General features: G+C 50.9%; 2 protein-coding genes across 2 annotated transcripts in view; both read right to left on the reverse strand.

Annotated features, from left to right (window-relative positions):
* TACR1 (tachykinin receptor 1) overlaps window positions 1-11,405 on the reverse strand; it is a 95,692-nt gene extending 84,287 nt beyond the window's left edge. Inside the window, exon 1 of the mRNA XM_084808217.1 lies at window positions 10,958-11,405. Coding sequence (XP_084664343.1) covers window positions 10,958-11,334 — 377 coding nt within the window. The 5' untranslated portion in view covers window positions 11,335-11,405. The remainder of the gene's footprint in view (window positions 1-10,957) is intronic.
* LOC146340798 (uncharacterized) overlaps window positions 1-27,104 on the reverse strand; it is an 815,287-nt gene that overhangs the window by 151,658 nt on the left and 636,525 nt on the right. The gene's annotated exons all lie outside the window — the stretch shown is intronic.

A 27,104-nucleotide genomic window follows, 5' to 3' on the forward strand; every position in this document is an offset into this window, starting at 1 on the left:
CAAGGGGAAGCAGGCACACCACTACCAAATGCATCATGCCCAGGGCCAAGCTACAGGAGGTGACTGTACTGCCACTATACAAAGACATTGCTGTCTTTGATGGGAAATCATCACTCTCTGCTTGACATTCAGGGGAGGTCTGTGATATATCTGGGTGATACATTGCAGCGGTTCACGGCAGACCAAATACCGTGTTGTGAGGTGATCCAGAAACTCCTTGGAATAGACAAGTGTAAACCCATGAAACATCATGAGGGAAAGGGGGATGGTGCACCACTTTCTGTCCTCCTCACCCCTTTCTCGCACACATCACGAACTGGTGGGTGCTGCCACTTCCGAGGGAGGGTGGTTTGAGGAACGTCCGTGCTCTGACTTGTTGCTGAGGAGCTGAGATTTGTCCCTGTGGCTCTTTGCTCTGCCAGTCCCAGGAATAGTCTTTTTCCCTTCCTTTCTCGGGAGTTGGGAAATACACCCCTGACTTATGCAGAGCAGGGAACCACCACAAGGACTGGGTGTTTGGAGCCTAGCCAGCCATCAGCATCTCTTTCCTCTGGGTATCTGTGTGCAAACACAAGAGCCTTCTGGGGTCTTTGTTCAATAGTTTCCACTTAGGGTTAACCCCCATGAACACCACATCTAGTAAAATGAGTCCCATGCATCCAGTTCTACCCAATATCAGAATAGGACAGGGGGAAATCCTCCTCACTGACATTTCAGAATGTCTGAGGTTTCCCTCGCTATGAACCCCTTCATCACTTTTTCTCACTAGGGACCCATTTTATCACAGGTAGATGTTACCATTAAGATCAGGGATTAAGCTTTAGTTTTGTTAATAAGGAATCGATTTGACTGTTGTTGGGTATTTTCTATAACAACACCAAACATGCCTATGAGTCTGTCTGTCAGTCGCCCTTTCTGTTCATATCCTCCTTCTGACCTGCATTGCCAGCATGGATGTGAAAAGGTACTGTTGGAAAGATGGAAGGGAGAGAACGGTAATACTAGTCTGCACTATTTATTGAGTGCCAGCACATGGCATCCTCAGGTAAATGCCAGGGCACTCTGGCCACTGGTGCTAGCCCTGGTCTCCCCCCCCCATTATTAGACATTATTATTAGAGGGAGCAATCCTATGGCCCCTAGACAGCATCTGGGGGACACTGGACATTTCAGATTCCTGGATCTGAGGCCAGAGACAGCGCTCCCACCTCGGACCCAGGAGTCTGAGCCTTCCCCCAGCTAGCACAGAGAGAACCATGCTGGCTGCCTCCACAAGTTCACTCCACAAGAGTGTGAAGAGGGGTGAGAGGGGGCGTGCCAGTGGGCAGGGACGGAAGGAGACTGGGGATGTAGGGCTATGAGCTCTCCCCAGTCGTCCCCAGCCTCTTTCCCTCCGCCTCCCTGAAGCCCCTGCTAGACTGGTGAAAACACCTGTCTAGCTAAAATACAGAGTGGGAGGCGTGTCGCGTCACGCCTCCCACTCTGCGTTGGATACTCGTAAGCCTCCAAGTTCAGAGGCTTACAAGAACCCAGGATTGCGCTTAAGACTCAGTCTTGCCATCTTTGTAATGGGACTGCAAAAACAAGCACCTGGAGGAGCCACAAAGAGGGAGATGGCACCCAAATATTCACAATCCCAACACATTCTGGGCTATACCGCCCCTTCTTCAAGGGAGTATTACTTACCCAGCGTGATGGTGAGAAAACATTCTACTGGCATCACTGCTTAGCTATTAAAAATAAGGATGGACGAAAGTCCCTTACCTGGTCCCGCAGCTGTTTTCAGTGGGGGGGAAGGTGCTCCGCTTCTCCCCCCGAAATTCTTGGTGGGTGGGGAGGCGCCCCACCTCTCCCGGCTGAAATTCAGGCCGGGAGGGAGGCGCCCCGCCCCTCCCCGCCAAAATTCTGGCCGGGGGGGAGTGCCCCGTCTCCCCGGCTGCGAAAGAAAAAAGTTATGGGAGGGGGAAAGTGATACGCTACGTAACGATTTACGTAGCCTATCACGGCCGACTTTGAAAATCTAGCCGTGATAGGCTACGTAAATCGTTAAGTGGCCTATCACTTTTTTTGTTTTTGTTTTAAACTTTACTGGGAAATGGCAGCGGCGGCAGCCGGTCGGAAGACTGGCCGCCGCCGCTGAAACGCCGCCGGGACCCACCGCCGAGAGGGACATTCGACAGAGGTAAGTCCCATCCCGGGGGGGGGGGCGGGGGTGTCAGAGAATTTCCCCACCAATTTCAGGGGGCTGAATGCGTTGGCATTTGGCCTCCCCGAGATTCGTGGAGAAATTCTCTGACATCCCTAAGTCCTGCTAAGGCAGTGTATCTCTGATCACCAGAGACTGGGGGCAAAGGACAGGAGTAGGGGTGGACGAAAGTCCCTTACCTGTCCTCGAAGGACGTTCGCGGTGGGGGGGAGGCGCTTCGCTGGTCCCCCCACAAAGTTCAGGCCGGGGGGGGAGGCTTCCCGCCTCGCCCCGGCCGAAATTCAGGCCGGGGGGGAGGCTTCCCACCTCGCCCCGGCCGAACTTCAGGCCGGGGAGGAGGCTTCCCGCCTCGCCCGGCCGCGAACGCGAAAGTTTTTTTTTTTTTAAAAACGCCCCCTGATAGGCTACGTGACGATTCACGTAGCCTATCACGGCTAGATCTGCAAAGTCAGCCATGATAGGCTACGTCAATCGTCACGTAGCCTATCACGGGTGACTTAAAAAAAAAAGCGCATACGCTAATGGCGGCCCCCATAGGGAGCCGCCATTCGCGTTCCTTATTTAGTCGCTGTAGTCTACGTAAATGTTTACGTAGACTACGGCGAAAATAAGGGCAACGCAAATAGCGTTGCCCTTATTTTCGCCGTAGTCTACGTAAATCTTTACGTAGACTACAGCGACCAAATAAGGAACGGGAATGGCGGCTCCCTATGGGGGCCGCCATTATCCGTACACACTTTTTTTTTTTTTTTAAGTCACCCGTGATAGGCTACGTGACGATTGACGTAGCCTATCACGGCTGACTTTGCAAATCTAGCCGTGATAGGCTACGTGAATCGTGACGTAGCCTATCAGGGGGCGTTTTTTTTTCTTCTTTGATTGCAATGGCGGCGGCGGCAGCCGGTCGAAAGACCGGCTGCCGCTCCCGCCCCGTTCGAACACCCGCCGAACCGCCAGCCGGACCCGTCGCCGGGAGGGACATTCGGCGAAGGTAAGTCCCGTCCCGGGGGGGTGCGGGGTGGTTCGGAGGATTTCTCCCCGAAACTTGTTCGGGGGGCCAAACACGTTGGCGCTCGGCCCCCCAAAGTTTCGGGGAGAAATTCTCCGCCAACCCTAGACAGCAGTGGAGTACTGCCTTCATCCCCTGCGTGTCACTCAAGAGACCCAGGACGGGCTGGGAATGCATGGCAATTCCTACATCCGAACATGGAAATGGGTTGGGAGTTCTCATGTAGCCAGCAAGCAGAAATAAGGTCACAGGGAACTAGGGCTCTTTCAAAGACCAGCTCTGCCTGCTCAATCTGTTCATTTTAAAACAACGATATTATCCCGCCCCCCCACCCCAGGGAGTCTCTCCTCACAGAGAGAACTGTTCCGCCCCTGTAACCTGTGTTGCAAGGAACAATTATGACTCCCTTGCTCTTCTCGTTGTAGGCTTAGAAGAGAATTTGGAAGCACACTAGGAGTGTTGCCCCCTGCAGCTGCTACACACTCGGCGCCTCACTGATCCAGAAATCCCCACTTGGCCATGAAGCTCACTGGGTGACTTTGAGCCAGTCACTGATTCTCTGATTGATGGATGGATTGATTGATTGCATTTATACCCCGCCTTTTTTCCTCTTGCAAGGAACCCAAGGCAGCTTACATTATTCTCCTCCTCTGCATTTTATCCTCACAACAACAACCCTGTGAGGTGGGTTGGGCTGAGAGCCTGTGACTGGCCCAAAGTCACCCAGTGAGCTTCCATGGCCGAGTGGGGACTAGAACCCGGATCTCCCAGCTCCTAGTCCAACACTCTCGCCACTACACCACACTGGCTCTCTGCCTAACCTACCGCCTCATAGCGTTGTTGTGAGGATAAAATGGAGAGGAGGATTGTGACTGCTGCAGGAGGCTCCTTGGAGGCATGTTAAATGTAACGTATACAGAAATAAATGTCCTAATGCAGTTACCCTTCTTGGGTATGCATCTGAGAGCATTGGTTGGAGAGATATTTCGAAAATGTTTGCTTATCAAAATGTTGGACTTCTCCTTTGAAAATGTTCGGACTTGTTCACTTCATCACTGTAATTATTTGGGACATAGAATCATAGAATAGTAGGGCTGGAAGGGGCCTACAAGGCCATCGAGTCCCACCCCCTGCTCAATGCAGGAATCCAAGTCAGAGCATCCCTGACAGATGGCTGTCCAGCCTCGTCTTGAACGACTCCAGTGTGGGAGAGCCCACCGCCGCCCTAGGGAATGGGTTCCATTGTTGTACTCTTCTAACAGTCAGCAATCTTTTCCTGATGTGCAGCCGGAATCTGGCTTCCTGTCACTTGAGCCCATTATTCCGTGTCCTGCACTCTGGGATGATCGAGAAGAGATCCTGGCCTTCCTCTCTGTGACAGCCTCTCAAGGACTTGAAGAGCACTATCCTATCTTCCCTCAGTCTTCTCTTCTCAAGGATAAACATGCCCAGTTCTTTCAGTCTCTCTGAATAAACTATGAATACATAAACTATAAGGAACCATCGAGAGAGGGCACATTTTCAAAGGAGAGAATTGTCCAGCTCCCTGCAATAGAATATTATTCTGGATTGTGGCTAAAACTCCAAGCAGCCTTCGGAATACAAATACAGACAGTATTGACAGAGACGAAGCACTTATACTAGGAGAGCATCAGCAATGTGATAGTCTGTGTTTTGCCATTTTCCCTGCTGAGGATGAGTCGCAAATGCAGTCGTCCTTGATGTTAGGTAGAGTTTTGATAGCAGCTTTTATGCAGCTGTTGTATGTCTGCCCATCGGAGGCACTGTGAGAGGTGTTAATCTTCTAGAAATTCAGGAACAGGCTTCTCCCTTTGATGCAAGAGCTAATTTCAGATTTGCAGTCTCGATTTCTCTATTTCAGTTTTCTGGAATGTGTCATCTGTGTTGTGAACTTTTGTGTTTGTTGTGCAGTACACTAAACGCTGCATATTGTGTGACTGTGGGAAAAGAAAGCTCCTAATTGGAGCAGTTAAATATTTCCTATGACCAGTGACTGAACCTGTAAGCATGACGCTAGAGCTTCTCCTGTTTAGGGCTGATAAAAATAAGAGACGCACAGGCTGGTCTGCAAGGGGCAGTCCTGCAGGCCGGCTGGCTACGAGAAGGGTCACAAAGTCTTCCTCTGCTCCAATCTTGCCTCCAACATGACGCAGGTCTCTGTTCTGTCAGCCTGCCCCTCCCTTCTTCAACATGGGGGTAATAATGGCCTAACGTATGGCGCTTTTGTAAAGATTATTAAGCTAATAAACACTGTAAAGCTCTATATACATGCTATGGCATCCAAAAACCATTTCTGGGATGCTTCGAGGGACTGGGCATTCCTAGTTTGTTTACAGTTTTAACAGTAGACACACACAAACTCCAATTCGAAATTGCAAGCTGATTGTGAAACTCCCCTCACAGCACAATCCTATGCATGTCAACCCAGAAGTAAGTCCCGCTGAGTTCAACGGAGTATATTCCCAGGGAAATGCAGCCTTAGTTTCAAAACGGTGTTCGTATCCAGCATAGAGAGCTGTTGCTTGAGAAACGCAGAGCTCATGTAGGCATGCGGAACTAGTTGCACATCAATTTAGCATTGGGCAGAGTTCCACCTTAAGCTCATTTGATCTTTTCCGATCCTGTGATTCTTCTATAAAAATTTGTCTCCTCCTATGGCATGAGAGGGCTGTGATTGTGACTTTTGCTTTCACTTTAAAGCAGCTACAAGGTGGAGTAGGCTCTGATTTTGATCACAGCAGTGGCTTTGGCAAAGGGGATGTTTAACCCTTCTCCGCTGTGCAATTTTCTTGATCTAAATCCCCCCCCCTGCACACACACCTGTTTTTAGCTTCAGTGGGGAAAAATACATGTACTTGTACCATGCCTTTATTTTTTTTCTGCAAGGCTAAAAGCAGCTTTGAGGCTGGGGGAGTGATTTAGATTGGGAAAATGGCAAGGGGAGGGAATGGGTTAACAGCCCCACCTCACACCACTACTCTGATCAGAACTGGAACCTTTCCTAAAGTGAGGACAAAAGCTGGGAGACCCCATCATGAATCTCCCCCGTTGTGTCTACCTAAGCCTTCAGCTACTACCACAGTTGTTTCGTGCCTTTCTTCCAGGGCAGTGTCTCCACAGTTGATTTGCTGCAAGCTGGCTCCATGTCATGATCATCTGGGGCACATGATGTCGTGACCTTTCCACAGCCACCCTGGAGATTTCCGCAGAAAACCGGATTTCCTGAGACTAGTTGTATAGTTGTTGTGTGTCCCAATCTCTGCATTTACCTCGGGTATGCTAGCCCTGCCTAGGGGTGTGCCTTTCACCGTGACCCTGGTCAACGGGTGTTTCCTGTCCCCGTGTTTCCCAGCACAAACCAATTAGTGTCTACTCAGAAGTAACTCCCATTGTGCTCAGTGAGGCTTGTCCCCTGAATGCACACTTCAGAATTTACAGAGATCCCCCTCAATTGAAATAGCACACTTTAAAGCACTAATTCCCTAAAGGCTGTAAAGCTCTCTCTCGAAGCTGCAATTCTCCATTGCTTGCTTTATTGCCGCTGAAAAGTAACTAATTTGCACCTTTGACCCTGTGCTGCATTGGGTTGGAAAGGGGGCTGGTTTCCCATCCCTGTCTTTCCTGTCCCTATCTTTCCCAGCACAAACATATGTGTGTCTATTCAGAAGTAACTCCCATTGTGCTCAATGAGGCTTGTTCCGGAAATGCGCACTCCAGAAGAGATTCCCATGCATCAAAATAATGATCAAAGCCGAGCGTCTTTGATGTTTGCTTCCTTGCTTTTCAGAAGTAATTAATTTGCAGCTTCGATCGTTTGCAGCATCAGGAGCTTCAGTGGAAAGGAGAAAGGGGATTAGAAAGGAGGCTGGTTGGAGCCACGGTGCTTCAAGTATTCAGAGGGTTAACTTTCCTGAAGGCTGTGAAGCGCTATGTTGAAGCTGCTTTCTCAGCTGTAAGGGAATAATTAATGCAAAGCTTCGATCGTTCACAGCATCAGGAGCTTCAGGGGAGAAAGAAGGCTGCACATGTGTTTCTTCAATGCTTGCTTTGGAGAAATTAATGTGAAGCATCGAAGCTTTGATCGTTCGCAGCTTTGTCAGCTGTAAAGAAGGACAGGGGAAGCCTCTCGCATGGTGGGGGGGGAGCCTCTCACACTGGTTGATCAGCCCCTGCCAGTCTGATGTTCACTCCAATCCCCCCACCCCACCCGGGAGTAAGTTCCTGTGAAGTGACTCAGAACGGTGCGCTGCACTCATTCGTGGAGCCCCGTGCAAACCAAAGCTGGCTCCTTGAAAAATCCAGGTAAGCCACCATTGGCTTTTCCTTCTGTTGTCATGGAGACACCCCCCAGGTCTACAAAGAAAGCCTTTGCCAACTGATGCTGCGAAATGCATTCGCTTCCCCAACAACACCTTCTGCTTGAATATGTATCCCCTACACATTGTTGCAGCATAAGCTCCTTTGCATCATTACCAGTTTTCCTTGAATTCTGCTTTCATATCTCCACAAATTCTTCATTTTATCAGCTCAGGTTTTTATGATTTTATGATTTCCTATGAAAATTCACAGGAAGGGAAACCTCCCATTTCCTTTCTTCTGCTCCCCCTTTCTCCCAGCACCTCCACACCCCAGTCCCCTCCACCCAGCACCCCTGCTTCTGCAAATGGCTCCTTGCTTTCCGTTCCATTGGTATTCTTGGAGTGTGGCAGTTCAGTGTGTGACAAAGACCAGGTTTGCACTTGCATGTTCATCACTTGATGACTTGATGTACAAATGGAGCATTACAAATATGATGTCACAAATAGGACTTCCATATCCTCCAAGGTCACCTCAAGTGCCAGGCTTTTCAATGGTGTCTGTGCACACATTCAGCTGCTAGGCGCCAATTGTAGAAAGAACAAAGGATGTACATGCATGTGTAATCCAGCCCATGGAGAAAGCATGTTTGGAACAACCTATTCTTCTTACGAAGAGAAATTTGATGGGTTATTTATAACCTGAGACCTGAAAATTATCTATTGTAAATATATCTTGCTGGGTGCAAATTAAAAATCTTTAGCTTCATGATTTCCCTTCACTCAGTTTACTTTGCAAATAACTCATTTTGCTCTGAAAGATAGCTAAGACAGAATTAAAACTAGGGACTAACCTGCTGTGCTGGAATGAAATGCTTTACAAAGCAATTCTAAACTTATTTACTCAGGAGTAAGTCCCACTGTGTTCACTGGGATTTACTCCCTTGTAGGTTGCCTTTGATTGCAGCCTTAATGACAGTTCCTACCACAATCCACATGGAAACAGGACTTCATAGATCATAGATCCAACTCCGCAGATGCTGTGAATGATTGTTTCCCTTTGTCTTTCTGACATTCTTTTAAGTATTTGAAAACTGTCAACACATCCCGCCTATCTTCTTTTCCTGGAGTTAGATGTATTTGGTTTTAATCTTTCCTCAAAAGGGGCACAATCTACCAAGAAGTCACCCCCCCAGGGGTCTTGTACAGGAGTTCCCAATGGACCGTGTGCATGATTTTGTCCTCTAAACCCAACACACAGGGGGCTTCCAGATGAGGCTTCTATCGCCCCATTGCCCTGCCTTATTCACAGAATTCTATGGAGGTCCAGACATCATCACTTTCCACTTGTAAGTCCTGTATTTCCCCACAACTTTTCTCATCTTTTTTTCTCACCACAGAAAATCCGTTGAGGAAAAAAATATGGAATGGTTGCACAATGCCTTCTCATTGGTGGTGCTAGGAACCCTCTGTCTGGAAGCACCCATAGTCTGGAAGCAGCTCCCGCACACCAATCCATTACCAGCTGCTTGCACTGTGATGTCCAGAAACTGACAAATCAAAGCCCTTAGGGCCTCTTCAGATATTCTGATTTTAGTTGAATGTCAGAATACAACTTAACATGTAATATGTGAATCTGTCAAACATGTTTTTGCAAACACGCGTTATCGAACAGGCACTCTATTCAGAGAAGCTGAGATTGGTTATTGGTTCTCCGTGGAGTGTATTCTCTCGAACAAACTCAGGTTTCTTGCTGTGTATTATGTGAAACAGCCTTTATGTTGATCCTGAAGTAGTTACATTATCACCGAACCTCAGCCACGTTTGGCAATCAGCACAAGAGATGGGGGTTAGGCAGGGGGGTGACATAAAAAAATTAAATTAAGGATGACATTTAATGTTTACTTTCTCCACCTCGACTCAACCCCACCTAATGCTCAAGAAGGCTTACTCTGGCGCAACCAGTATGGAACCTGTGGCTTATTATCTTCAACAGAATTTGAGCTGAAATAGTCAAGTCTTATTACATTGATGTAGTCCTCCCTTACAGCTTCTGGCTTTCAATTTGCTGAGTACAGTATTTTTCCTCCTTGGAGTACAACTGCCCTGCAGTCGATGGCTAGAAATGCTGATACTTTAATCAGATCTTTGCACGTATCTATCTGTTTTCGTGTGCATAGGATATCTTCTGCACCAAGGTAATCTGACTTCGGCAACAAGAAAAGCTGGATTCCATTATCTGTATCCTCAATGACACACATTCAGGATGCTTGCATGATTTCTCTTATTTTGCACGTTTTATGTTGCCATTCTTACTCTTGGGGTTCATCTGTCCTGCTAGACTAATGCTACTCAGGGAGAGAGGTTAGGCCCTGGCCACTGAAAATCAGCTGCTACCCTGCTCCTGAAAGGCTCCAGGCACAAATGGGAGATCCTTAGGAAGCAGGTTTCTGTAGCCAGTCTCCACATTCAGCATCTCTTCCGAGCCCCACAGATTTCTGGCACATACAGAATCCTTCTAAATACTTGTAGTTAGTGGCACACACTGATGACAGGCATACCACTTCTGCTTCCCATAAGCTCTACATATCAGGGCTAATTTTTGTTTGTTATTTGTTTCTGATGTCAGTACAGATAAGCTCATTTCAAAAATCATGCATACTTTTCAGTTAACTACAAGTGAAAACATTAACTTCCAGAGTGGAACAAGCAGCAATCTCGAAATGTATCTTTTTGGGTGATAAGGAGAATTCCTCACTTTTTACCTTGGGGATGTTTTAGGTTAGTCAAGGGGGAAGCACAACACTTTCCAGTTTAGCTTTGATGACTGTAAAGGGCAGAATGTGCTGTATGTGGAATGGTTTTCATTACATGAAATGATGGTGTGTTCAAAAACACACACACAGGCACACGCACAAGAAAGCATGACTCTCTTACATGAGAAGTGTCGAAAATAGCGCACTGAATCACTCTAACGCCACAAAGAGTCTCTCCATTTGGTAGAACACAATTCCAAAAGAGAAATGAACACGGATGCTTCGTGGAAAAGAGCGGGGTGGCAGGAGCTCCCTGGCCATCAGTGCTTTCATGACGGGAAAAAGAGGAGCTGGAGCTTCCCGGCGCCTGTCAACTCGGAAGCAAGCCCCGCTGGCCAGCGGGCTCAGTCCCGGCGGACAGGACGGCCGCCTGCGCGCGCGCCGCGCCCTGGCGGTCTCAGCCCTAAGCCCCGGGGCGGGATCGCGCGCGGGGCGACGAGAGCGGGCGCGAGGGGCTCCTGGCAGCGGCGAGAGGAATGCGCCCCGCGCCCGCCCGCGCAGCCGGGCCCCTGCTTGCCGCTCCGCTGCCGTCGGCGACGCGCTCCGAGCGGCCGGCCCGAAGCCCGCCGCCCCGCGCCCTCCTCGGCAGCCGCCGCCCGGCGCCCGCTCACCTGTCCACGGCGATGGCCGTCATGGAGTAGATGCTGGCGAAGAGCGAGGCCACCGGGAAGAAGTTCTGGAAGCGGCAGTAGAAGAGGCCGTAGTACCAGACGTTGTGCACGGCGTAGGTGAAGTTGACCAGCGTGTTGAAGGCGGCCATGGAGGCCTCGGAGAAGGCCAGGTTGACCAGGAAATAGTTGGTGACGGTGCGCATCCGCCGGTGCGCCAGGATGATCCACATCACCACCGCGTTGCCCGCCACCGCCACCGCCACCACCAGCGCGTACGCCGCGGCCCACAGCGCGACCTGCCACGCCGGCTGCACGAACGGGTTGCCGCCGCCGCCGCCGCCGCGCGAGCCGTTGGGCGCCGCCGCGGTCGCCTCCATCGCCTCCGCCGGCAGCCCAAGCCCAGCCGGCGCGGGGCGCGGGGCGCGGCGCGGCCGGGCTGGCTGGCCCCGCGGGGGCCGGTCGGGGGCGCGCCCGTCGGGGTCGGCCGGCACCGGCGTGTCCCCGGCACTCGCCGGAGCGCCTGCGGAGCGCGCCGCGCCTGGCCGACTTCGCCGCGCAGCCCTCTCCCCGGCTGCCCGCCGGGCACCGAAAAGCCCCTGCCGCCGCCGCCGCTCGCCTCGCCGCCGCCCGCCCCAGCGAAGCGCCCGGCGCGGCTGCGGCAGCGGAGCGGCTTTTTATAGTCCGGCGGCGGCGCGTCAGGGAAGGTGGGCGGCGGCGGGGCAGAGGCGGCGCGCAGGCAGCGCCCACGCAGGATGCCGGCGCCGGCCGCGGTGAGGCGCGTGCCCGCCGCGCACCTGGGCGAGGGCAGCCGGGGCCCTGGACCGCCCGCTCCGTCCGGCGGCGTCCTGCGTGCTCGCGGCGAGCGGGTCCTGGCACCCCCGGGGCCGGGCCGGCCGGGAGCCCGGCCAGCCCGGCCCCGCCCGGAGCCCCGCGCTCGCCGCGCGTGCCTTGGACCGGCTATCCCGAGGCAGCGGGAGGCGGACTCGGGCTTGGCGACGCCGCGAGCTCTGGCGGCCCGCAGCCACGGAGGCCGCCTCCCCATGAGCCCACCTCGGGGCCTCCTCGTCCCTCTGCAAAGCCGCCGAAGTGCTGCAGCCGGGGCCGGGGCCGGGGGGGCAACTCCAGTCCATGCCCGTAGTCAGGGTGGAGCTCTGATGTCAGCGAGCTTGCGGTGCGAAACTGCACATGCTCAGAGTTCTGTGCTTCAAATAAACAAATAAACAAGCCAGGGTCGACAAACGGTGCTGCTGCTGTTCGAACAGGCTGGGAATGTGGAAGCGGCGTTAAAGCGCGGGACGGCCGCTGAAGGGAGCAGCCGTGCTCTTCCCCGCCGGAGCGGGGCGTTGCGCGCGTCACCCCGACACAATCTGCCCGGAGCCCCGCGCGCCTCCGCAGCCACCGGCCTGAGCCGGGGGCCTGAGTCGCATCTCGGCGCCGCAGCGGCGCCCCTGCGCGAGCGAGACGCTGCGTGACGAGGCCCCCGCTCCGCCGAGAAGCCCCGCTGCACCGGCCTCCCCCTGCGCGCCCGCCGGGCCCCGGCCCCGGGGCGAATAGCCGTGCAGGCCCCCCGCCCGGGCACACGGGGGCCTGCCTCGGTCGCTCGCCTCCGGAGCCGCGCCCGGCGCTTCCGGGGCTCTGGACGGCGCGGCCGCGTGGCAGCTGCTGCTCCGCCGCCGGCGCTGCCGATGGGACCGGGCCAGCCTTGCGCCGGAGAAGCCCGACCCGGCTTCTGGGAGGCGTCCGACTCCGACCAGCCTCAGCTGGAAGGAAAGCCCAGCACTGGGGGCAGCCCCGGAGAAGGGCCCGCCAGGCCGGCTGCACTTGCCGCACGGAGGCCAGGCTGATGGGCAGTTGGCCAGTGTTGCGGGTGGCAAGGGGACTGGGCGAAGGGGGCGGGCGTCTGGGTGGACAGACCCGTAGGTACACGGGGCAGCGCCAGCTGCGGAGAAGGAGCGAGTGAGGTGGGGTTTAGGGGAGGAAACAGAGTTGTGAAATTTAGGGTGCTTCCAGGCAAAGGGTTCCCAGCGCTACCAGTCAAAAAGCGCTCTGCAGCTGTTCCATCTTTTCCGCCTTAGCAGATTGTGTTTTTTTTTTCTGTTAAGAAAAAAGATAGAACTGTGGGGGTGGGGGGGCTTGGATGATTGTCCCCAAAGCAGGGCCAGCTCAAGGCACGTTGATGCTCTCCTTGGGAAATCTAAAAGGCATGCTCTTGTTTTAGCTGTTCTGCATTTTGTACATCCTTAATAATTTTGTTGTAAGGTGCCTATGGACATTTTAAAGAGAAAGGCAAATAATAAATTCAATAAACAGCAACAACAGCATGTCTGGGGGACGAGTTACTGCTTTTCCCATTCATTCCAATGGGGTTTGTGGTACAAAAGAATTTCCTCACTGTGAGAGTCTCTGCGTCCCACTCAGATTCTAAATGGTACCCTCTTCCAACACTGAGGGCCAAAATCCTAGCCTGGATGCACTTTTCATTGCAGAATTTACACGGAGGTAGTTCTACAGATGATACCACTTCGATGGCTGAAAGCGAGGAGGAGCTGAGGAACCTCATGACGAAGGTGAAAGAAGAAAGTGCAAAAGCTGGGTTGCAGTTCAACCTCAAAAAAACCAAGATTATGGCAACCAGCTTGATTGATAACTGGCAGATAGAGGGAGAAAACGTGGCAGTGACAGACTTTGTCTTTCTAGGTGCAAAGATTACTGCAGACGCTGACTGCAGCCAGGAAATCAGAAGACGTTTACTCCTTGGGAGGAGAGCAATGTCAAATCTTGATAAAATAGTTAAGAGCAGAGACATCACACTGACAACAAAGGTCCGCATAGTTAAAGCTATGGTATTCCCCGTAGTAACCTATGGCTGCAAGAGCTGGACCATAAGGAAGGCTGAGCGAAGGAAGATAGATGCTTTGGAACTGTGGTGCTGGAGGGAAATTCTGAGAGTGCCTTGGACTGCAAGAAGATCAAACCAGTCCATACTCCAGGAAATAAAGCCAGACTGCTCACTTGAGGGAAGGATATGAAAGGCAAAACTGAAGTACTTTGGCCACATAATGAGAAGACGGGATACCCTGGAGAAGATGCTGATGCTAGGGAAAGGGGAAGGCAAAAGGAAGAGGGGCCGACCAAGGACAAGGTGGATGGATGATATTCTGGAGGTGACGGTCTCAACCTTGGGGGAGCTGGGGGTGGCGACGGCCGACAGGGAACTCTGGCGTGGGCTGGTCCATGAAGTCATGAAGAGTCGGAAGCGACTGACCGAATAAACAACAAGTCCTACAGTGTTGTCCTTCTAGAACACTGTTACCTGCACAATAGTAAGCATCCCCCCAAATTTTAGCCACTTCGAGTTTTGTTTCTGTAAACAAAAAAGTACCAGACATAAATAAAATATCCTAAGAACTGTGTTGCTTTTTGGCCAGTGGGGTGCTTTTTTAAAGCCAGTGCTTTAAAAAATGAACCTTGGTGGTTTTCAAGCAAAAACTGATTCTGCTGGCGCCGCACATGTGGATTTTGTGGGGACATTTTGTTACCCTGAGATACATTGGAATTTGGTTTGGGGCAGTAAGAGGTCCCCAAACCATTTGAGTATGGGTGTTTTCCAGTGCTGGATTACCAGTGGCCAAAACCTGCTGCTTGAAACAGCCACACTACGTTGCCTCATGATCAGGATGCCTGGGCCCCCAAATCATTTCCTTCTTAGTGCCCTCACATCCAGACACAGGCAAAGAGAGGTGTGATCTTTAAAAAGACATGGCAGCTTCTGTGGTCTGAGCCCACTTTCCTCTTGGCGCCAGAATGTACCTGACAGGTGGACATTCCTTCAAATCAAGCACTGATCACACTCCCCTTCTCTGTGTTTCTGTCAGATCTTCACCTTTTGTGGTCTCCACTGAGTCAGATATTTTGTGAATTAAAAACATAAGAAGAGCTATGTGACCAGAAGCCTGTCTAGTCCAGCATTCTGTTCACGCAGTGGCCAACCGGATGCCCACTGTTCATGTGTGTCCTCTCTAGATACCTGTTTAAGCCTGCACAGAATCCAAGATAAATGGGTCAAATGGGTCTTTTCAGCTTGGCAGTAGCAGCTCCTAACAGATTGTCCCCGTGACACACAGACACACAAGTTCTGTTTCTAAGGGGGCTGGTTTATTGGTTATACAAGAATCAAAATGCACACAATGTTCACTGTGGGAATTAGCAGCTTGTTTGCAATGCACATTTAGTCACTAATGTTACTATATGAACTCCATTAGGGAATTAGCTCATTCGCAACTGGCAATCCTATGCACACTGGACATGAGACACAAGAAAACTAGAGACGGTGCAGCTGCATCCATAGAATCATAGAATAGTAGGGTTGGAAGGGGCCTACAAGGCCATCAAGTCCAACCCCTTGCTCAATGCAGGAATCCAAGTCAGAGCATCTCTACCAGGTGGCTGTCCGGCCCCATCTTGAATGCCTCCAGCGTGGGGGAGCCCACCACCTCCCTAGATCATGGGTTCCATTGTATTGCTCTAACAGTCAGGAGGTTTTTCCTGATGTGCAGCCGGAATCTGGCTTCCTGTCACTTGAGTCCATTATTCCGTGTCCTGCACTCTGGGATAATTGAGAATAGATCCTGGCCTTCCTCTCTGTGACAATCTTTCAAGGACTTGAAGAGCGCTATCCTGTCTCTCCTCTGTCTTCTCAAGGCTAAACAGGCCCAGTTCTTTCAGTCTCTCCTCATAGGGCTTTTGTTTCCAGTCCCCTGATCATCTCCGTTGCCCTCCTCTGAACCCTCTCCAGCTTGTCTGCATCCTTAAAGTGTGGTGCCCAGAACTGGACACAGTAAAGTTGGCTTAAGAGCAGGCTTGATGTCTAAATCAAGAGTGGTTGTGATTAGAAAACTAGGCCACAGCCACAGCCATGTTTCTGTCCTGGGTGGGCTGGACTTTGGTTTCTGGAGTGCTGCCAGGGTTGGAGCGAAGCAGATCATCCAGGATTTGTACATGCTGAATTAGCTTTCCATACCACTCTTCCCACCCCTTTGTGACCTGGCATATGAGCTGTGCATGTGTCTTAAAGGGCTGCAGAACTCTCTTTTTTTCTCTTAATTATGTGATTATCTTCCTTACCCCAATCTGTCTGTCTGTCCCTCCCTCCCCCAGAAGTCCTAGGACACTGATTTGCTTAGCCTCTGAGAAGACAAACCAGAAGGACAAACCAAAAGGGAGCCTGGCCCAATTGGCACTCCAGGGAAGGGCTGAACTGATGTGGCCAGGCTTCCAACCAAACATTGGGCCCAAAGATAGAACAACTTATCTCCAAGCACAATCACACAAGAGGAAGGCAGGTAAGAAAGGCAGAGGCTACACCTCGTAGACAAAGGACCTCCAGACTACAGGACAGAATGCAAAGAATATCCAGGGATTCTGATGGATCATCCTGAAGATGAAGTTGTGGTGTGGAGATGTTCCTGTGGCTACCATGAGGAATGGACAGCTCAGGAGTCAGGAGGCAATCCCTTGCTGGCCCCAGCGATCACCCGTTTCAAGGAGAGCTGCAAGGCTCCCTGCTTGGCCTTCCAGGTGGGGCCAGGAGGAGCCTCTTTAAGCACCTTTACACAATACCAAGTAATGCTGGGGTGAAGGGTCTCCCTGGCTCTTCTGCCCAGCAGCCTGCCAGCACTATAGGAAGCCCACGAGCAGGACATAAATGCAAGAGTATCCTCCCGCTCCTGTTCCCTCAGTAACTGGCATACAGAGGCAGATTGCCTCTGATACTACTGGCAATATATAGCCATCATGACTAGTAGCCACTGATAGCTATACCCTCCATGAATTTGCCCTTTTAAAGCCATCCATGTTGGTGGCCATCACTACATCTTGTGGTAGCAAATTCCATAGCTTAGCTATGCACTGTGTGAAGAAGTCGTGCCTTTGATTTGTCCTGAATCTCCCACCATGACAGATGGAGAAAAACTTATCCTTACCCACTCTGTCCACACCATGAATAATTTTATACACCTCTATCATGAACCCACTTTACTTACCTTTTTGTAAGCTAAAAATCCCCAGACGTTGTCACCTTTCCTCACAGGGCAGGTGTGAGGACCTGAGGCCTTCTCGACCACCTCATGATCCTACTTCTAGTCACCAGGTCAGGCCTCTCCTCACACTGCCACCTTTAGGGTCTCACCCACAACCCTCTGTTGGTGTCTAGTGATGCTTCACCACTCCCTCAATTGCTGCCACCAATAACCCTTTTAGAGCTGCTTTCTTTCTTTTTGGTAGCACAGATCAAGCAGCCAGCACATGGGGGTTATTCCACAAAACCCTTCCTAATAACTAAAAAGGAAACTGTCTTTTAAATTTGAAAACGAAGAAGGTTTATTTGGTGCAGCATGGCTGGAAATAGGGACTGGGTTGGGATGAGGAAAGGATATCAGGGATGATGATTAAAATAAGGCAAAACTATAAACTGCACCATATAACCCTTGCTTTTAGTTCTATGTTCAAAGCCTCTCACACCATCTCTCACACTATCGGACACACTCTCTAGGCCACAGACTATCTCACCAGATGTTCTCGCTCTTATCTCCCAATCGCATCTCAGACTTCTCTGGCCGTACCCAAGCTACCTTCCTCCCAGACTTGCCTGACTGACGGACGCACTCCCCCCACCCTTTTCTGCACAAGCTCTCCTCCAGTCACACTGCGTCCCATTCTCACTCAGCCACGCCCCCTTTCGTCGGCTGGCCAGGCTGCCATTCTTGCCCACACGCTGCCAAACCCCGCCTCACACTCACTGGTCGATCATTCCAGATACATACCAGCCACCATGCTACAGGCCAACCTTTATGGTTTATGTGGTGTGCCTGTGGGATCGCTGCGGGAGGTGCTCCAGCCCCTTGCTGATTTTGGCTGCTGCACACCGCGTTCCAAGCGCAGTCCCACCCTCCATGTCCACAAAGACGCTATGATATGGGCCGTTTTATTTTCAGTCCCTTTCTACATGATTCCCAACATGGAATTTGCCTTTTTCACATCAACCCCGCATCTCCAAAACCCCTTTCCTTCAGACTGATCACTGAGCTTTGGATTTCATTTGCATTTGGTATGTTGTTGCTATTTATGTAATTGTTGTCCTTCTGCTGAAAACCTCTGTAAGTAGCGAGTGGGCTTTTCAGCTGAAGTCCTCAAAGGGGCTCATCAAATTAATGAAATGCAATGAACACATTAAAAGCAGTAAACCAAAGCAAAAAACATTCAAAGTGATACACTTAAAATAAAGGAAAAGGAGACAACCAAACCGGTGCAACTGGATCGGAGCTGGTGCCTAGCGCTGCCTTTGCTTGCTCCCTTCTCTCTCCTGCTGCTTTCCACGGGGCAGCTAGTGGAAGATGGCCCTCTGAGGGGGGAAGGCAGGCAGAGCCCGGCTGCAGCAGGTCACCGGCATCTGGCCGTCTTCAGCCACCACGCAAGGTAAGTTAGAGATGATGATGATGATGATGGCATAATCTTCATACATGGCGTTATACAAAGTGCAGGTGTGACGAGTCCCTCCCCCAAGGGCCTAACAATCTAAAACAGACAGGACAGCAAGAGTGGGGGGGGGGGCAAATGAAGGCCTGAGCAAGCATGTGAGATGATGGCAGTGATGACACATACTCTGGCTTAACTACGAGAGCTATGGGGGATGATCCAAAGGATTCCAGAAAAATGTGAACTTTGAGGAAGGGCTTCAAGGAAGCAGGGAAAGTCGTTGTACGAAAGCAGACTGGGAGGCGCTTCCAGGCAGGGCCAGTGTCACCAGTAGGCATGTTCGGGCCCACGCCCTCGGTAGGCCCCTCGCCTTCCCCAGGGCAACCTGCGGGTTCCCCTGACTCTCACGCTGGCCCAGATGACAGTGGTGGGAGTGAGGAGGGGCAGCAGCAGAGGCCCCTGCCTCCTCGCTCCCCGGCGCTCTGCCTGACCCGCCAGCCAGTGGCAGCCACGGTGAGGAAGAGCAGCTGGCAGCCATGGCAGTGAGAAGGCCGGCTTGCTGCGGGAGCAGTCCCATGGGGGTCTTGCCCAAGCGCCCTCAGAAATCCGGCTGGCTCTGCCACCTAAGCTGAGCTGGAGCTGGCGCTGACTGCAGGCATAAGGGTCAGCAGGGAGAATGGGTGGTGTCGCCTCAGCGAGATGGAGACCGTCCAGATGTGGAATATATACTGGCTGGGGCATGCTGCCCATCCCCCCCCCTGCTGGGGGCGACCATTTGGGGAGGGCTGGAGGGGGACAAACGCATGTGCTCATCCATCCTTCGGGACTCTCCAGCCAGGCTGCGATGGGCCCTCGCAGTTTGTGCAGCCTGAGGCCATGAAAACCCGCTTGGTGAACGGAGGCCACCCCTGGCTCTCAAGGCCCATCGGAGCCAGGCAGGGCTGGGCTCTCGGCCTAGACAGCAGAGAAGGCCTCTGGACAGGAGACAAGACCCGCCCCTCATGCCACACACACGGCGGTGCAACCCCTTCTCAAGGAGGCGAACTTGGGTCCCGCTGATCTCGGTGACTCTCGCTCAGGCTCAGTTCTCGCATTCTTGGGCCAGGGGCTGCAATGAGAGTTGGTGTCTCAGCTCGAAGCAGTTTGGGCTGATGCTGATTATCTGGATCCATTCCAGTTTGGTTTTCAACCTGGTTAGAGGGCAGAAACCATCTTGGTCACCCTAGTGCAGGGGTGGGCAACTTGCGACCCGTGGACTGCTTGTGGCCTCCCAGTGCCCCACTGCTGCTGTGTGGCACTGAAGCGTGGCTGTGCAAGGGCGATGCCTCCTTTCAAGAGCAAAAAGACGTGTTCTGGTGGTGCAGTGGCAGCAAAAGGAGCCATTTTAAGGCAAGAAAGGCCCCTTGTGCAGCCACCACACCACCAAAATTCCCTGGCAAATGGTGGCTCTTTACTTTTAAAGGGAGCCCTTTTTCCTGTTGCTGGCACTGCACCACCAAATTTTGGTGGAAAATTTGCGGCATGATGATGAGAATAGGGGTGCAGCCCCTGGTGGAGTCCAGGGGCAGTGTGCCCCCCAACCCATGGAAGTTGCCCTCCCTGCCCTAGTGGATTATCTACACCCGGAGATAGAAGGGGGAGTGCAGTACGGCCTGCTCTGTTGAACTCCTGTATGACAAGGCAGCTTGGTCATTTTGACACCAGCGTAGAGAGTTGCGCACACCCCTGCAGCAGTGCGCTGTTGTGCATTTCTAGCACCCCAGAAGGATAAAGGTCAAAATGGCAGACAGGACTCACCCAAATCCTTTCCAAAAGTCCCTTTGAAAAGCCAGACCCTGGAATAATAAGTTATGCTGAAAATTGGCTCTGTTTGCCTGATTTAATTATGGGGATGCAACCTGGGACATGTGACCTGCCAGTAGGCAATTGAGCCTGTAAATACATCTCTCCTTCAACAGGGTCATATGTGATTGCAGGTTGCAGTATCAGATGTTAACTTGACTTTCTGGTACAAACTGTTTCCCAGTCTTAAATATTATCTCAGCATGAGTCTGGTTTCACAGATATTATATATATAATATTAATTGGAAAGCTTTGTCCTCAGCTTCCTTGTCTCTCTCCACCACCTCACTGGCACACCTATTTATTTATTTGACATACTTACAAATCACACTCTACCCACTGGGTGCTCAAGGCAATATACAAAATTCAGATAAAAACAGCGATATCAGCAGAATACAATAATACTTCATAATACAATAACAAGCCAGAACATTCATCACAGTATCAAAAACTGTTAAAAGCTCGACTGAACAGTGTAGTCTTCACTACCCATCTAAAACATAACAAAGGAACAATTTATCCAGTATGGAAGTTCAAAGCTTTATTTGCTTCTACAGCAAACAGACAATAAACCATCACATACATACTTGAATAATGAAGCCTAATTTCTGTTTAACTTTCCTATTGAGCACTAGACAGATAGACAATATCTCACCAAATCTCCATTCCTTACTGGGGGACTGATCAAGTCTCCACAGTAAGTTGATAGTCTGAGAAGGGACAGACAGACAGGGTCTTGGCTCCCCTCTGGCTCAGGGCATTATCCAACGGGACTGCTGCACCCACACAATTGACATAGCACAAGCATAAGTGACCTCTAGCACAATGCCAGTAGCATACGCTGGAGCAACAGGTTTCCCCGTAAAACCCATAGCACCCGTTTATGCTGGTAATGCTGCACCGGAGGTCGCTCACACTAGTGCTAAGGCAATTGCGTCAGCGCAGCAGCCCCCTAGGATACCATCCTTGGTCTTCATCTGACTCTTCTTATGCCCAGAACCGAGGAAAGCATATGTCTTTAGTCCAGCTGTTGACCAGCCCACTCTAATTCTAACAATACCGGATGTTCCTGTCCAGGTACAATGAGGCTGCAGATGCAAGGTCACATTCTAACAGTCCAAATGCCATCTCCACATGTCTGGATGTTCCTCCACCCCTGAGAGGGTGAGACCATATCTGAGTCTGATGGTTCTGCCCAACTGTCCAGTGCAACTGTTAAGCTCATGTAATGTCTGTATATGCTTCTATCTGTATCTGCAACACACAGGGTTAATTAGGCTCACACTGGAATGTGCAGGCTTCGTTACAGATCCGCACGCCCAGAGAAACTGCACCAGCGCTCCGCCCCACCCCGCCCCGCCTGAATGAGTCCTTGTTTGTCCCATGTTCAATTGTGTATGAAGCTACCGACAGGCTATTCAGTTGTGCATGGCACACACAGAACAAACCAGCCCAGGAAGTCCAGTCCCTATTGCAAGGATCTCCCTATTCATCACAGTCCAAGGAGGGGCACAGGTTAAAGAAGGAATCTCCAAAGGCCACATTCTGGGAAGCAAGAATGGCCAGAGCTCTGCTGCTGCTGCTGCACCACTGAAGCTGCCAGCAATTTTGTGAACAAAAATTGTTCAAAAGAAAGAAAAAAGGGTAGGTTTAAAACAAAGGAAGAAAAATGGGGGAAGGTAATACCTTTCCTGCAACTGTTAGCCTCTCCTCCTGAAACGGTTTCAGGAAACTCCCCAAATGGAATTGCAACAGTCACCCCCAGTTCACCACCCCTGAAACTTTTCTCACACACCCTGCACCTCTCCCATCATTTCAAGGGTTCTCCTCAAATGCCTCCCGGTTTGGATGAACCCCTGAAATGAAAGGAGACCAGCTCTACTTGGAGAATGTCTCCCTGCTTCTTCACATCCTGTAGTATTACTCAGTTATGTTTCCAGACGATAGCCCAGCATCTCGTATCAGCAACATTTGCCTGGGATGTCACTCTGGTTCATTGGTTTGGATCCAGATAACCTCAGATAAAAGAACAGCAGTTAACTGACTGGATGACCTCAGACAATTTGCTGTCTCTCAGCCTCTGTTTCCTAGCCATAAAAGGAAAGTATTAGTGAGTTATTGCCCATGACTGGTGTTGTGAAGAATGAACAACTAAGTTCCAAGGCAGCAATCCTTAGCATATTTACTTGGAATTAGGATATGCTGAAATCAATGGAACATACTTCTACTTCCTCCTGTTTGTATATTCTTATCCATCCACTAGGAAACCCTACCCGCACAGCACTTTTGTAGGCCATGGGATTGCATCCCAAGTTTCAATGCATGCATTCTTGTAGGGACTTGGGGGAAGTCCTAATCAGCTGTGGGTCAGTGATGAGGCCAGGAAGGGGTCTTTTCTTTCCTTTGTTTCCTTGAACATCAGGAAGGGTGGTCTTCTAGCACTCAGCACATATCCAGTTCCAGTTTCCCAATTTGGAGAGGGCTCAACGGAAGGGGTTATATGTCATGCTCAGAGTCTAAGTGATCCTCATAATTCTGTCCAGGAGAGTTCTTCCAGGGGGTTACATTCTGCCTGTAGTGTGTGACTTGATTAATCTGCTGGAGTCTGGTTGAACTATTTGGCACTTCTGGTCTGGATCAGGTGGATAAGGTTCATCTCTCTGTAAGCTGCTGATGTCCACAGGAAATGGATTTGGTGATCTTCTATTCTAGCTCTCCCATCTTTCAGAGTCCTTTTCAGGGTCTCTACCAAGACACCCCCATTGCGCATTATTTAAACATTATTTAAATGAAGAAGGGAGGCGAACACTGTGAGAATTATAATGGATAAGGATGGCATATTATAGTATAATAAATGACACTTATTATGGCATATGCTTCCATGGACTAGAATGTAATTGAATGCAAGAACAACATATAATCACATTTAGGATGTAGTGTGCATGTGTGTAAAAATATGTGTGTAAATTGGCCAGGTTAATTAAAAAAGAAACAACTCACTCCAAATATCAGATCCACACACAAAATCAAGATGGCATGTACCTGTTGGCAGGCATGTACTGGAGGGTAAGATCTTAAATCGTGTAACTAGTTTTTATTTCTCTGGGCATCCAGCCCATTCAGTATTCTTCCAGTCCTCTCTTCACTACGAGCTTACTGGTGTCTAGTGGTGTTTTTCTTCTATGATAAACCTGCCATCCAGGGACTCCTTAGGTCAAATAATACTGCATCAAAGGAAGAAGAGAGCCAAACAGCTTGTGCAACCATTCCCAAGCAGAATGCATTCTGTGACTGAAAGGCATGTCAGCATAAGGCTGCAATCCCAGACACACTTCCCTGGAAGTAATTCCCAGTGAAATGTGTGTGTGTGTGTGTGTGCGCGCGCGCGCACGCACACGTGTGAAAGCATGCTTTGGTTCATGCTGTAGGCAAACAATAGGACAGGTCAAGTGAAAGGACATTTTGGGTGTTCACTGAAAGCATCTGTCTTAGATGCATGAAGACCATTATGGCTTGACATATTTTAGGCGGGCATTCCTGTCCTACACACACATCTGTCAAGCTTGTTGCTGTTTTGAAACTGTAGCATATCTCTGCCAGCTGGTGGCAGCACTGCAAGAAACAGAGAGGGAGGCCACAAGAGGTTGGAAGCACTGGGGAGAAGCCGTTGAGGCAATGAGTAAAAAGGGAACATGTGCTCTGAACAGCCTGTTCTTGGAAGGCTTGATTTCTGTTAGAGTTGTAGGTTCAAAACATGGGTGCACTCCTGCAAGTTGCACTAGTCCAGAGTCAAGATCCTGTGAAGTGTCCAGTTCACGAAGCTTCCCTGTAATTCTAGGATATTTTCCACACTTCCTGAGAGTTGTTTTGGAGATGATAATACAATGAGCATATTCACACCTGTTTGGGGTTTGTTTGTTTTTTACATTTCTTTCTTTCTTTTTAGTGATGGCTGCAGGAGTCCTCCATCAGAAGGTTGCCTGGCCCTTAGAAAAGATGTGTCTCACAGACTGAAGCCACCCCATCCCCATAAAGAAAACTTTGTTCCCACCAGCCCTAATCATAGGTGTGTTGCTTTCACACACGGGGGGCCTGTTCAGATGCACATGGGGGGAGGGTGGTTAGGGTAACTATGGGGGGGGGAATACTGTAACCACGATGCATGTATTACATGACCAGGAACCATGCAGCGGCATGTGGTTCCCATAACCACTACCCCTCCGTAGTTACCATAACCATACTCCAACCACTGCTGATGGTGACCCCAGCAGCCCTCATGCTGCAAAAACACGTGAGCCAGCCACTCCATCCATCACAGTGCGCCAGCAACCATAGAGAAAGTCAGTGTCGGCTAGAGCATTGCCAGAAGTGTGGGATGGTCTTGGCCTCCATCTCTGTGGTTACAGCCTGTACACCACCCAGAGCCTGTCTTAACCACCAGGGATCACGACACATGTAACAGTAAGCCACCCCAGGTCCCCTAAACCCTGCTGCAAGGGGGTGGTTAGCCAGGGTGGTTAGCCATGGTTAGTGGGGTTTTCTCCCCCCACATGACACACTAAGCCACCATGGTTTGTGCAAATTCCCTAACCGTCATGGCTTAGCGTGATGTCTGAACAGGCCCAGAGAATTAACTGTGCACTGTCCTGTTCAATACAGATCAGCACCCTCCTTCTCATCCCTTGGACTTGGAGAAATCCTGCTGCAGGCCTGTGTCAGGAACCCTGCCAAAGAGCTGCATATAACCCTGATAAATTAATCTGTTAGCTATCAACACCCATGCGGCTGTGGCACCTGAATACATTAAAGGTTCAACAGACCAGAGAACAGACAAAATACATTTGGTGAGGCTCATCCTTTATCTGTAATACTGAATTGTTTGAAGTTCTCAGATGTATAACAGACTGATGAGTCTATAGAGAAGATAGCTTCATACTCATTGGTGAATTATTTAATTCCTTAGCAACATAGGAAGCTGCCATATATCAGGTCACACCATTGGTCCATTAACTCAGCATTGTCTGCACAGATCAGCAGCCATTCTCCAGGGCTTTGGACAGGCGTCTTTCTCAGCCCTAACTGGAGATACTGGGGGTTGAACCTAGGACCTTTTGTATCCAAATGATGTGCCCTAGGGCTGAGTTGCAGCCCCTTTCGTTCATTTAGGGTGCAATCCTATTGCAATTGTAAGCCTCTGAACAAAGAGCCAATGGGTTGCTCAGTAGCTTTTGTGGCATTCAGCACCTTCTTGGAGGGGGCAGTCAAAGTCAAGGTTAGTCGCTGTCATGTCACACACTATTTGGATAACTTCCTATTCACGGGGTATGCAAACACAGGGGAGTACCTGTCAGGAGTGCCCTAGCTGCCTCTTGCAGTCCCCACCAGTAGCCAACTCAGGACACAGACGACGAGGATTCTTTCCAAGGCTTTATTCCTTTATTACTTTATGACTCGTACAGATACTAATCAGTAACGATAAAGCAAGGAACAGCACTGGGGAAAGATAGCAGAGTAGTCTAAGCTCCAGGTAAGGCAGTTGGTCCCCGTTTGAAGGAGAACCACGGGAAGACCCTGAACTTATGGGCTAGGAAGAGATCCTCCCTCTTTCCCTTGGGTCCTCGAGACGCGACCTTTGTTTGCGCGCCAAACGAGTGCTACGCCTCCTTTCTGCGCCCTCCATCTGTTATCGCTCCCTGCGTCTGTGCCGAGCATCCAGCAAGCCCCCCTCCAGCGCTCTCTCACTGCCAGGGTCACTATTTATCCCAGGAATGCTGGCAGGAGGAATCTCTGCCAGCTGCTGTGCTTCTGAGAGATAAGCAAGCTCCTCTCCCACGGATTGCTGTTCCTCCTCAGAATCAGAACTGCTCTGGGGCTCTATTGGCTCAGTTTCAACCCTGACATTATCCCCGCTCCCATGAGGCCCTCCCTCATTCTCCTCCCCTGGGGCCCCGGGTTTGTGGGGGTACAGCTGGTGGAAGCGCCTCAGCAGCAACGGAGCATGCACATTTTCTGCAGGTTCCCAGGATCACTCATCTGGCCCGTACCCCTTCCAGTCCACCAGATATTGCAGGTGGCCACGAGAAAGGCGGGAGTCCAGAATCTTCGTGACCTCAAACTCCTCGTCCCCCTCCACCAGCACTGCTGGCAGGGGGGGAGCCGGCCGAGTGATGAGGGTCGCCAGAAACCACAGGGGACAGCAAAGACCAATGAAAAACAAGATGAATCTTCATGGAGGGGGGGAGAGCCAGACGAAAAGCATAGGTATGTACAAAAGTCACTTACCTTTTCGTGGAATCGTTCGCGGTGGGGGGGGAGGCGCTCCGTCCCTCACCCCGGAATCCTTGACATGGGGGAAGGTGATCTGGTCCTTCCCCCCGGAATCCTTGACGGCCGGCTCCGGGTCGTCCACAGCCAGATTTCCAGCCACGGACGGGCTGCTGCGGATGCAAATGGCGGCCGCCGTAGCAGCCGCCATTTGCATCCAGCCAGGCAGCCGTGATAGGCTATGTAAGAATTTACGTAGCCTATCACGGCTAACCCCACCCCAAAACCGAGCGTACGCAAATGGTGGCAGCAATGGCGGCCACCATTTGCGTTCCCTATTTTTCACCGATTTATCTTACGTAAATATTTAAGTAAGATAAAACGGCGGAAAAAAGGGGAACGCAAATAGCATAGTGGGCGCCATTTGCGTTCCTTTATTTTTCGCTGTTCTAGCCTATGTAAATATCGCGCAGAGGTCTTGTAGGCTGTCTTGGCTTGCTCGAGGGAGTCCCGTAAGAGGTGGTGTACCGCTCGCAACTCCTTGAAGAAGTCATGGGCCGCCGGCACC

This window comes from Heloderma suspectum, chromosome 6 (genome assembly GCF_057233095.1).
Source record: "Heloderma suspectum isolate Gila_16-S chromosome 6, 16-S_ref, whole genome shotgun sequence".
Taxonomy (NCBI): domain Eukaryota; kingdom Metazoa; phylum Chordata; class Lepidosauria; order Squamata; family Helodermatidae; genus Heloderma; species Heloderma suspectum.